General features: G+C 49.6%; 1 protein-coding gene across 6 annotated transcripts in view; it reads left to right on the top strand.

The window, feature by feature from the left end:
• The window catches only part of CREB3L1 (cAMP responsive element binding protein 3 like 1), a 49243-nt gene that overhangs the window by 21056 nt on the left and 15768 nt on the right, over positions 1-12419 (top strand). For 4 of the 6 annotated variants that reach the window (XR_009744929.1, XM_061462250.1, XM_061462248.1 and 1 more), the window contains exons 2-7: positions 2870-3095; positions 7524-7684; positions 9279-9357; positions 10274-10434; positions 11028-11177; positions 11897-11955. Coding sequence is in view for 5 of the 6 variants with exons in the window: in XM_061462250.1 (XP_061318234.1) it covers positions 2870-3095; positions 7524-7684; positions 9279-9357; positions 10274-10434; positions 11028-11177; positions 11897-11955 (836 nt within the window). In the remaining variant the exon portion in view is untranslated. Of the gene's footprint in view, positions 1-525; positions 2742-2869; positions 3096-7523; positions 7685-9278; positions 9358-10273; positions 10435-11027; positions 11178-11896; positions 11956-12419 lie in introns of those variants that run through there. The other 2 variants (XM_061462251.1, XM_061462249.1) reach the window with 2 other exon arrangements.

The raw sequence follows: 12419 nt of genomic DNA, 5'->3' as shown, positions 1-12419 counted from the left end.
TATAGGCTAGCTTCCTTCTTCCCATCCTCTGTGTCTGGAAATGTTGGAACAGTATATGTATGATTGGTGAAAGCTGAAGGGCAGCTGCTTCGATGAGAAGGCTTTGCCAGTATTTAGGTGCACTGGAGGATAGGACCCAGGAGCCTAGACTGGGCTACATGCCCCAAAATGTCTGGATTCCCAGGAAATCTTTGCTTATCACCCATGTTTTTCCCAGACTGTGCTGTAGGTCTCCATCTCCTGGGGGAGAACATCTCTGGGAAAACAGTGTTGCCTTCATCCTCACTTCCAGGCAGTGAGGTCCTCCAGGAAGGCTGCTGTGTGGTGGCTTAAAGAAGAATCAAAAATATGCCATTACTCCTGCCAATGCCAATGCTCATGTTAAGGCTCCAATACTCAGCCCCTTGCACTCATTACTAAGCTCTAAGCCCATAGCTGCTGCTGGAGAGATTTTTTAATGTCTCAGAGTAAAACCAGTGACACATCCCTGCCTCTTACCTCCATCCTACAATGGGAAGACAGTTGACTGATCAAGAGGTCCTTGTTCTAAGCATGGGTGGGATACTGCTAAAATATGTGGAACTACTGCATAAGTGCACCTTCTTGACTCTCTTCACTCCCACTCTGCCTTTGTTAATACACAGCTGTGAAAGAAATGGGAAGCATGTGGCAGTCGCAGCTCTCCCTGCAGCTGTCCATCCAGCTCTGCTCCTCTTCCAGGGTTCCAAGGTGGTTGTAGTTTTGATTAAAACAGTACATCTGATTTGAGTGCCTCTTGTTGGATCCTGGCTCTGCTGTGCTCTCGTGGTGTGCTGGCAGCCAAATCTCTGAATCCCTTCACTTCTGTGGTTGCGTTCTCGCCCTTACCGTAAGGCTGTCATATTTACATCCTGTGTTTGCTTGTGTTGTTTAGAGAAAGCAAGACAAAGAACAGCTGCTACACTAGCGGGCACTCTCGGGGGTTAATGCTCCAAACTCTTTACTCCTCCTTGCTGAAGGATAGGACAAACCCTGGTTTTCCAGTGCTTTTAAAGATAAATATCTAACCCAGTTCCATCTGCTGACTCAGCTCTCTCTGAAAAACAGTTGTGCTCAGCACAGATGGGAGGTGTTTTCTGTCGTTTGATTCAAGGGCAGAAATGCTTCTAGGCAACTTGGAAATGGCTGGGTAGGTTTTACCAAGCTATCCTGCCAACTCTGCTTCCGGCATGGGAACAAGTGGAGAAAACTTCAGCCCAGACATCCCAGGGAGGGCCTCAACACTGGGATTTAGCATGAGTGTGCCTTCTCCACCTTACCTACGCATGTAGTGTCTGCCCTCCCAGCGCTGGCTCACTCCTGGCAATGGGAGGACAGGACAAGTGGGAAGGAAGCAAAGGGAGGGAAACCTTGTGTCAGGGACTCCCCCCACTTCCAGCATGCTCTGTGGGCATCTGAGTTTTTACATTGAGTGGCTGAGGGGTGAAGTTGGAGGGTGAAGGGCACTGTTTCCCTCCTCTGCTTGGTGGGAAGTGTGGGTCTGTTCAGCTGCTTCACTCCCCAGCCTCACCCCAACACTCTGACAGCCAGCGTAATGTTGACAGAGTGGTACTGTGCTCAGGTAAAACAAATAGGAGCAGGAACCTGCAAGCTCCAGCATCCGGGGTCCTTTGGCCAACTCCTCCCTCAGTTCTAGTGCTGCGCACACCTCATGCTCCTTCCTGAGCTCATCTCTCACACTGGAATTCATTGGCATTTGTATCTCCAGCCTAGGGCCTGTGTGCTCTCTACCCCTCTCTCTCATCCATACCCTGTTGCTCTTGGTATTTCAGTATGCTGCTTTCAATGCCTTTCTGCCCCACCCAGATGCTTTTCCAGGCAGGGGGACCCAGTCTGAGTCTGCCGAGCTCTCTCCAGTTCATTTAAGTTACACAGTTCCGTCTGTGTAATATAGTCACTTGAATGTATCTGTCTTTTCTTTCCTCTCCCTGAGCCAGAAGCCTCAATCTGCCAACAAATGGGATAATTTTTCAGCTGGTGTTTGGCAGCCACCATTTTTCTCCCTGCCCAACCAATGCTTTGTTGTAGCAAATGGAAAAGTTAGTGATTTGACTTCTGAATAGGAGGATATGCCTCAAAGGAAGCAGGTTCCCTGCAGCATCAGGAGCCCAGCTCTGCAGCAGCACTGGCCAGATTTACTGACTGTTACTGGAATGATTAGTGGGATGATTGTTTGTTGTTAACAGCCCATCTGTAGTGTTTAAACTTCATCGGGGAGCTGAATTTCAGAGGCATTATCTGGCTGGAGGACAGCCTCATATGGTCCACAGAGGGGCTGTGAAATCCCAGAGGAAATGAAATACAACAGGGGGTCTTCCTGTTATGTCGATCCAACTGATTTTTTTTTTGCCTCTGATAGAAATCAGCAGCTGGGTTAATGTTCTCTGGGGCATCGGAGTGCCTATTGCTGCTGGCAGAGAGCATGAGAAAGTGTCACCAAGGACAGGTGCTGAAGATGGTGATTTTCTGCCACACTTGCATTTTGTCATCACAGGGATTTCTTGCCTTGCGCTCTATCCTGCTTGTTGTCACAGTGAAGTGATGCTAGGAAGCCAAAGATAGGTACCACAGAGGAAGGGGGAGATGTGAGAATACAGAAGAGTTGCATGAGTGTTTGTGGCATAGATAAACAGGCAGAGAAGACGTCCAGCACCACAGCCCTTTCTATCTTAATTCAAGGTGGTTTTATCAAACTGATGCAGGCAAGGGATAGGAACTGCTTTTTCTCATCCAAAAAGGGCTGTGGCTGAGGTTTGCCTCCCAGTACAGAGGAAGGCTCTCAGATCCCTCTTGGAGTTGACACAAATGCTTTCTCTTTGTCTTCCCCCAGCATTTCTCAGAGAACCTGGATCACTTCGACAACATGGAGGATTTCTCCAACGACCTCTTCAGCAGTTTCTTTGATGACCCAGTACTGGCTGAGAAGAACCCACTGCTGGATATGGACCTAGATCCACCCACTCCAGGCATCCAGGCAGAGCACAGCTACTCCCTCAGTGGAGACTCTGCTCCCCAGAGCCCCCTCGTGCCTGTCAAGACTGAAGATAATGCTAATGGTGAGCATGAGACATGCACACTGCACAGCTTTGGGCACATCTCTTAGCAGAGGCTCCAGCTGCTTCCATGTATAAGGCCAAACTGGCAGTTCCTTGGGCTTGATCCACTGTTGTCAAATACAGCCCACATTTTTTCCTTCAGTTTGTGCTCTCACAGCCACATTGCTCCTTTGCTGGGCAATGATAATTGGCTGTGGTTGGGTGTTCTGCCAGCTTCTGGCAAGCACTAGACAATGTCTCTTAAGGACCCTGCAAACCTGGGTGTGGATGCCCTAGATCCAGGTCTGTTTTGGCATGAAGCAGCAGGGGTTTGGATTGAATATAGGAAGCATGAGTTTCTGGCTGCAACCAGTGCTGGTACATATGGAAAGCTAAGTGGCTTCTTCACCAGCAGATCTTCTAGCAGGAGACAAAGAGGAACAGTCATTTCAAAGCCTATTTTTAAAACAATGTTTCAGGATAATTTATGATGGTTGGATATTTTTAGAGCTGTCCTTGCAGAGAGTCCTGTAATTTGTGGGACTGTGTGGGTGTCCCAACAGCTGATGGGCACCAGGCTGCCTGAAAAAGCAGTGGCACAGGCTCAGTATACACAGAAGAAAGCCATTCCTTTGACTGAGAGTGAGACCTGGGACAGAGGTTTCCCTCTCATGGCCGGGAATGATCCCAGCTCTCTGGTACAAAAGACAAGGCAGAAGGAGAGGAGCTGATCCACTACCTTTGGTCCCTGCAAAGGCGCAGCCATCAGTTAGGGGCCACTCAGGGAGGTGCTGGGAGAGAGGCTTGTGGCAGGCCAAGCAAGCTCTGCCTTGTATCAAAAAGCTTTCCATTTGCATTCCTTTTTCCTTAGGTTTAGTCCGAATATGATCTTGGAGGGCACTCAGCCCAAAGAGGCAGCCGGGCGACTAACAGAAAACAAACCAGCATGAACAAATAAACACATCCTTATTTTGCCCCTGCATCTGAATAGGAGAAGATGAGGCTTGGTAATGGGAGAAGCAAAAAGCATGAGTTTGTAGAAGGCAGTGAAATTAAGTTTGCCCACATGAAGCTACCTCTGGGACTCTCTCTGAGACACTTGTCAACACTTCTGCTCCTCTCCTCTGTGTCTGGACATGCCCCAGCTTCAGCTGCAGTGTCTCCAAAGCAAGACCATGACTCTCTTGAATGGAGTGTGACACTGGTCCTTGGACAGAGGCCATCACAGCGTGTACAGTGCGTATCCCAGGAGAGCTTGAGATGGACGTGGCACTTGGTCTCAGAGAGTGCAGATCAGCTCTATACAGGGAGTAAGGCCTAGTATTAATGTGGCAGGTATAGAGGTATCTATGCCCCTATCCCAGTCCTGCAGTGGGATAATTCAACCCATCTTTCCAGGGCTGTCTTGACTCATAATTGGATGTGAGTCATATTCTAGTGTAGCCCTGAGTCAGGTCCAGTATTTGCAACACTGTGCAGTCCTTTTGGCACAGCTCCATCCAGTCTCACTCCTTTTAGACATTCATTTCAAATTAATTGCCCAGAAATGGCTTTTCTTTGACATTAAGCAAGCTCTGCTTGGTCTGCAGAGCTCCTCAGGAATGCTTGGGCTCTGTCTAGGCTTGGAGCTGGCTGAGACTTGCTATTTATCAGCTTTCTCCCAGCTTTTCTGCAGAACTCCAAAACACTTCCAAATCCTGCCCCTTCCCACATGGTTCCCACTAACACAGGTCAGCTAGGGCAAGCCATTGGGTGCATCGTGACCCTGCTTATCAGTGGAGTCTGCTCTCCAGATGGTTTGCACATGCAGACTGGCTGCTTTGGTTCTCAGCACCAGCCCTAAGTTCTGCAGGGTGGGATTTGATGCCAAGAGCAGGAGGAGCAAAGACTGTGGGTGCTGGACCAGCCTCAGGCTGCTGCTTGCACCCCTACACAGGTCCTGCTCTGTGCCTCACCTGCTCAACCCAGGGCATCTATGGATGTCTCTCAGCCGTTACTTCTTCCTATTATGCACAGAGTATCTGGAGCAGGGGATGAGCTTCCTGGCATGCCTCACCCACCAACATAGAGTGAAACCTTCAGTGGTTCCAGACTGGCCATACCTCTGAAACATCTTCTCACGCAGTAGAACATAGATGTGTCCACACAAAAATCCTTCTCAGTCCCTCATTGACCCTCTGATGCATTTCTGATTCTGTAACCCAATCACTCCCCAGATAAATCTCCGAGGGTGGGAAAGAGAGCAGGGTCAGAATGTAGACAGGAAATGGGAGGACAGTCCGTATGTATTTGGGTGTCTGCTCCTTTGACTGTCTGGACTGACAGCACTGGGGACTGCTCTCTTGCCGAGTCAAGTCTGCACAGGGAGAGCACTTGGTGGTCTACTCTCCCTTGTCTAGCAACTTGCTTCAGCAGCAGCCCTCCCAGGCAGAGGATGCCCCAAGCGTCTGAGAAAAAGGGAAATACAGAGCTTTGCAACAGAAAGGGAGGATGAGGAAGATGAAGAATAAAATCAAAGTAAGACAACTTCAGATTAGCCAGAAGGCAAAACATTCCTGTGGTAGGCATAGTGAAACTGTAGAAGAGATTTAATGGACGAAGCTGTGGATTCTTCACCACCTTTCAGAAGGGTAAGATCAAGTCAGACAACCATCTGTCAGGATGACAGGTTTAGTTGAACTTGCCTAGACCAGTGGGATAAATGGGAAGGCAATGTCCATCTCTGTGACAGGCTGTGACCAGGCAGAAGATGCCAGTCCACATTTTGTGGCTGCAAACACCTGTGGTTGTGTTAACACCTCACCTCCTTCTATCAGAAAAGGCTTGTCTGCATACCAGGGTTAACTGCTCTCCAGCACACAGAGCAGCCACAGGAGCGCATGTCTGTGCTTGAAGGTGTCCAGTCACACAGAATGAGCCTCTGCTAGAGACACCTATCTAGGCAGCAAAATAAGAAGTGCTTGACCAAAGAAATAGTCCACTGGCAAGGGTAGCACTGTGTTAACTGATACAATTCTTGTCCAAGCTTTAACACTAGTTTTCAAGTAATAGGCAGAGGCAGAACTCTGTCATGTCCTCTCTTGATGGCAACAGAGAATGAATTGGGGAAAGATGATAAGCTTCCTTTAAGTTTAGTTCAGATGGCAGCTCCCACAGGAACAGCTACTTGCTTGTGTTCCTTTGTGCAGGCTTTTCTGGAGCTGAGAAGGACCTTTTTCACCCTCTTGCCAGGACATCTTCTGAAGTGAGACCTGCACTGCAGAGCTGCTTTGAGCAGCAGGCAGCTGGGCAGCATCCCTGAGTGCTGAATGCAGAGTGTAGTGCAGAGGAGTCAGGGATTAAGCCTGACTGTGGTCTCATGTTCAGCCAACTAGGGCACTGGTGACACACTTAGTCTGTCCTTTGTCAAGCTAAATGAGTTTCATGCTTGTCAGATAAAAAGGCGAAGAGGAGGGATGAGGATTAGGGAGGAGGATGCAGGCTCCAGGCCAGTAGAGGAGTAACTTTTTGGCGGGCTGAAGTCTTTGAAGAGCAGTGAAGGGACCAAAACTTCAGAGCAGAGGCCAGGCAGCTCTCCTGCCTAGCAGGTTTTTGCTCCCATCTGAGCTACAGCTTATCTACCACTGCCTGAATCCCAGCTCCTGGGATCTCTGGTTCCAGTGACAAGCCAGGCTCACACCACAGATGCACACAGGACAGAGCAGGCAGGGGGTGAGCAGAGTGTGCTAACACAGCTCCATTCACGTCTCTTCAGATACTTCCTTTCCCTCACTGCTGCTTCTGTCCCTGCCAGCAATGGCAGCAGGGCACACCTATAGGCAGCAGGGCCCCTGCGCAGCACAGGATGGAGGAGGTAAGACTAAGCAGAGCAGTCATGGGAGCAGCCTCACAAGCAGATACTACATTGGACTTCCACAGAAATGGACCTTCCTCCTCTCCCATCATGCAGGAAAGCTCTGGTACCTGGCACTACATCGGCAGGAGACCAAAGCAGCACTATCAGCCGTTCACTGCCATTGTGCTTGCCCTCTCACCAGCTCTCCAGCACAGAGATGGTGCTATTGTTTGTAACCTGGCAGGTCTGTGATGCTGGCCATGCTGCCTAAGGAGCAACAGCCCTGCATCCTCCTCTTACTGAGCTCTAAATAGAAATAAGCTGCAGAGGACGAGACAGACATCACTGGGGGAAGAAACCCCACAGCTCTCCTCCAGTGCTTGGGCTGCACAGTCAGAGCAGAGCCACAACCCTTCTAGCTGTGTCCTGTCTGCTCCCTGCACGCTGGGGGTTCATTCCCTTTTGTACTCTGTGTTGTGGGCCTGCACATGCTTGTGTGGTGACAGTGCTAAACTTGGAAAGGCAGCCTCACCAGACGGGGGGAAGCTGTCTGCATGGCTTTTTATTTCTCTTGTTCCTGCTGGAGTTTGACTCTCATGTTGTGCATGTTTCAGAGCTGGAGAATGGAGTGTGGTCGCTGGGGCCCAAGCTCTGCTCCATCATGGTGAAACAGGAACAGAACCTGGCTCTAGACCTGCCTGAGTCCCAGCTAGCTGCCAGCTCCATACCAGTGCTGAACCTCAACCCTCTGCAGAGACTGCCAGTCCCCGAGGAGGTGAGCCCATCTAAAATCCATTGGGAAGCTGGGCTCTCACACAGCAGCACCCCTGATGGTGCAGGCCCTGCCATGTGTCCTGCTAGGGGATTTAGCTGCTGACAGAAAGGAGAAGGTGATGCAAAGCCCAAATACTGCATTATTTGTCATTCTCCTCTTGAAATGGCAGTCAGAGGAGCAGCACTACTGATGCTAGGTGGAACTGTTCTTGATTCCTGCAGTTAAGCTACAAGACAGCTTATGCTTCCAGAGCAAACAGTGGAAGGAAGGTTTCCTCCAGCACAGAATGCTTTACAATCTTGGTTAAATGCAAGCATATTCCCTTGGCACAAAAGCCAAAGGCTTTTCAGCTTGCATGTGCTGGAGGCCTCCAATCTGCCAGTATTTCTGTAGCCACTCTTGCCTTATTTTAATCTTTCACAGCATCAATTAAATGTGATGCCACTGACCCCACGATTCTTCAGTATAACCCCTGCTCTGGTACTGCCTTTTTCATGGCTTTGGGCTTATCATATGGCCTCTCACTTTATCAGTTTTTCACTGGAAGTGGAGGTCCCACTCCAGATCCTGCTTTGCTTTTTCCTATGAAGCAGCAGGAATCATGATTTCTAAGAAAAAGGGGCCAAGTCTTTTGGTAATATCTAAGTTCCTAGTCTGTTGGGAGGAGGCTCACTTATGCCACTGGTCATGGGTCTAGGCTGAGGGCTCATGTCTTCAGTCCAACCATGTTGGATGGGAAAGTCTGACTCATCTCACACAGACCTTGGCTATCTTATAGCAGCTCAGTAGATAACAGTAGAGCATCTCTGGGGTTCACTTCCTTTTTTCACTCATGCTGAGCATCTTCCCATTTAAACAACCATCCAAAACAAATGGGTACTTCCAGCCAAAACTGTGCACAAACTTCCTCTGTTATTTACACAGCTTGAACTTGCTGTGCCCTCGGAGCTCTGCTCTGTGTGCTCAGCAGCCATCCTATGGTTCTCTCAGCTGTATTTACAGTGTGGAGGAGTTTACAGTGTGTCTGTTTAATGTAAAAGCTCCCCCAGACACTGGTGGGCTGGGGGCTGGTGAGCTGAGGGGCAGCACAGCCCAGATGGGAATAAATCTACTCTCTAACTCTGTCCCCTGCGATTGGAACCAGCTGCCCAGCAGCCCTGGTGAAAATCATGTAAGCAGGACAGGGGTGGTTCTGTTGCTGTTTCTGTACAGCCTCTATCCTCCCATTTCTAATGAAGGCAGATCAAAGAGGGTAATGTATAGGTTGCTTTAAATTCCACTGTCTGGATCTAGCAGATTGCCAAGGATAAAAGTCATCTCCCTTTTGGAGGTACTCAGAGCACTGCTTGGCAGTGTATCCATCTGCCACTGCCTCTTCCTCTGCAAACATGTGTTTGCAGTCTGTGTGCCCAGCAACACAGGCCATGGGGACTTCTGTTTGGACTCTTGGTTACTATTACATGTGGTGAGAGGCTGCTTTGGGGCAGAGCTGTGAGATGGGGTGCAAGAGAGAGCAGGGGAGCAGCGGCTTGGGACCCCTCTGGGCAGGAGACATGGCAGCACCCAGGAGCTTCTTTCTGCTTCTCTTCCACAGACTCCCATAGAAATGACTCCAGCACCTGTGATCAAAGCTGAACCCAAAGAAGTGAACCAGTTTTTAAATGTACCTACAGGTAAGAAGATAGAATTTGCTGGTCAACTTACATCCCTCTATACTACTCAGATATAGATCATTCCTATACAGTGAGAAAAGATAACAGCTGAGAGCAAAGCCATGCAAGGTAGCACTGGGACACAGCCGAGTAGAGGAGGGAGTGCTGCACTGTTCCAACTCAGATCAGTGTCTGGACCAGCAGTCACGCACACAATTATTCATACAGGGACTCCCAGGCAAACCAGGCTACTTTAGAGTTGGAAATAGGCAAGAGAGCCTTTAAAAGCCTCAGAGAGACTGCAGTGTTATCCAAAAACAACCATCTGAAAGTCAGGAAATTCAGGATCCAGTTTAATTTGAAAGAAACCCAACCATCTGAAAATCTGCCGATGCACAAATGAAAGCACTATAGGAACTCCCACTGCTGCAGAGAGACATTCCTTAGGCATATTCCCACCTCCACGAAGGCCCCAGGGCTCTCCAGTACAAAGTGGGGACAGTTTTCAAGTGCTTGGAAACCAACCGAGTGACCTGAGCCCCTTTGGATCAAGCATGCTGGCAAGTGTGTGAGCCCTGCAGTGTTTTTGGAAGAGCTCTTCTCTTACAGAGCTTCCTGTGCTTGTGAGCAAAATATCACAGGCTTTGTATTCCCTTTTGGTTGACACTGGAGTACCTTGTTGCTTTGTAAATATCTTCAGTGTGTTGGCAAAGCCCCTGCCAGCTCTCCGACTCCTGCAGTTCCAGTTTAGCACATCTGAGGTCAGCCTCACCCTTGTCTTGGGCAGCGCTCAGTCCAGCCTTGCTCTCAGACCCACCTTGTGAGAGACTCATCACCCTCTTTTCAGTCCTCTGTTATGGCAATGCCTTTTCCTGTTGCTACTCAGGTCCCTATGCCTGTACCAACAGGCTGACATGAGTGATCTTTTATTTCCCAGTAGATGACCTGGTGCAGATGCCTCCAACTCCTCCCAGCAGCCATGGCAGTGACAGCGATGGATCTCAGAGCCCCCGGTCCCTGCCTCCCTCCAGCCCAGCCCGTCCTGCTGCTCGCTCTTCTACTGCCATCTCCTCCTCACCTCTCCTCACAGCACCACACGTAAGGAGGCAGGAGGATGTAACTGGGACACAGGGCTACTACTCAGAGGGGGCTGGAGGTTTTCCAAGGCTCATGATGGGGATCCTGCTCTTCTTCAGGTCTCTGACCTGAAATGCTCTGGCAAGGCAATGCCTTAGCACAGGGAGGGGGGACAGGATGGTGCTCACAGGAGTGAGGAGAGGTGCAGTAAGTCTTGCACAGTGACTACCAGCAGCTACCCTGCTTTAGCAAGTGCTATCACCTTGTACTTCGGGATGCAGCCTATGCAATGCAGGACTTTCTGAGGAGGTTAGAGAAGGGAATAACTAAGAATTCCCATAACCAGGCTGTGTTTTAAACATCACCCATAAATTCTTTGGCAGGGTCCTGCAGTGCCAGTGTGTAGCCAGCCTTACCATGAAGGAGCAGATGTTCTCCCAAGTAAAAGAGGAAAGCAACTGCTGAGCTGTATCCCAGGATCAGGTTGAGAGTAGGAAAGAGCACTGCCCTGCACCTATTTGTACTGAGCCCTTAGCTGCTCTGCAAGACTTTAAGGAAGGTCACTGGGATAGAGCTCCTTCCTGATGCTGATGGCTGCTTTCTGTGTGTTTCAGAAGTTACAAGGGACCTCTGGCCCACTTCTCTTGACTGAAGAGGAGAAACGCACCTTGATTGCTGAGGGCTACCCCATTCCTACCAAGCTGCCCCTCACCAAAGCAGAGGAGAAAGCACTGAAGAGGGTCAGGAGGAAAATCAAGAACAAGGTGACTGCAAAATACATAATCATGCTGTTCTCATGATTCCAGAGCATGCTCAGCTGCAGTGCCACTCAGAAAAGTTGGGATCCAGCCTTTGGTACTCTGGAACAAGCCTCCCAACCCACAGAAACGGTGCCATGGGGCATTTCTGCATGCATGCTAGGCATGCAGCTGCATCTGGGAAGTGTGGCCTTTGGTGGGACCACCAAGCTAAGGTCAGACAAATCAGCCTGGTCAGACCTTGCTGTGGGGGCTGGAAAACAAGAGCCATTGCATGGAGCAGGACAAGTGATGCACAAAGCTCATTAGACAGGCAAAAGCTGTGAGACTTCAGACTGTGATTAGAAAGCATCCCCTGGGACAAATAATGAGACCCTGAATTAGTCACCCAGTGACTCAGAAGTGGTCTGGGGCAGAATCTGACCAGATGACCACAGCACGTACCCATGTGAGTCAGAGGTGTTCAAAGGAACCCTAAAGATACTCTCAGCAGCAGGGGGGACAGACATGCTGCAAGAAATGGTTGTGGCCTGTAGGCTACATACCTACAGCATCAATCCCTCCCAGTTTTGGCCTGTAGACCAGTAGGAACAGCAGACTGGAAGGAGACTTCCCCATTTACCTTTAGGGTGCTGTGTGTGCAGGGAACAGACAAGATGAAGCCCCAAAGCAATGTCTAGAGGCTTCTGATACTGACTCCTCTCTGATGGCTGCCCCCCTCACAGATCTCTGCTCAGGAGAGTCGCAGGAAGAAGAAAGAGTATGTGGAGTGTCTAGAGAAAAAGTAAGTTTCTTCTTAGCCCTGTCCATGCACAGCCCCCCTTTCTACTGCTTTTGTCTCTGAGTTGCTCAAAGAGCACGATTCCTTGCAAGGCTGGCTGCATAGAAGTTTGCTTTGGGATCTTGCCTCTACTCCCCTCCCTCCTAGAAATCCTATTGCAGGGTAACGATTGCTCTAGAAACCTTGTGTTTCCAACTGCTTAGTTTGGCTGGTCCCCTGCAGAACACAGGCCATTTTGGCTGCCAGCAAGGTGGGATTTTGGGTAAGAGTCACATTTCACCACTAGAAATTGCTTCTATTTTGTCTGTCCCATACGCAGCAGGCCCTCTGAGGGCACTGACCGCAGATTTTCCCCCTCTCTTTCCATAAGGGTGGATACACAAGCATTTGATAGCAAGAAAAACCTTGCACTACAGTTATTCCCCACATTCCCTCCCTTGCATGAGCTCTGCTTTTCTCCTTGGAAC

The sequence above is a fragment of the Pezoporus flaviventris genome, unplaced genomic scaffold (assembly GCF_033815535.1).
Source record: "Pezoporus flaviventris isolate CSIRO_AGI_PZ_B2104156 unplaced genomic scaffold, CSIRO_AGI_Pfla_v1 ptg000035l, whole genome shotgun sequence".
Classification (NCBI taxonomy): domain Eukaryota; kingdom Metazoa; phylum Chordata; class Aves; order Psittaciformes; family Psittacidae; genus Pezoporus; species Pezoporus flaviventris.
Note: the sequence above shows the minus strand (reverse complement) of the source record. Positions and strands in the feature narration are given on the sequence as shown.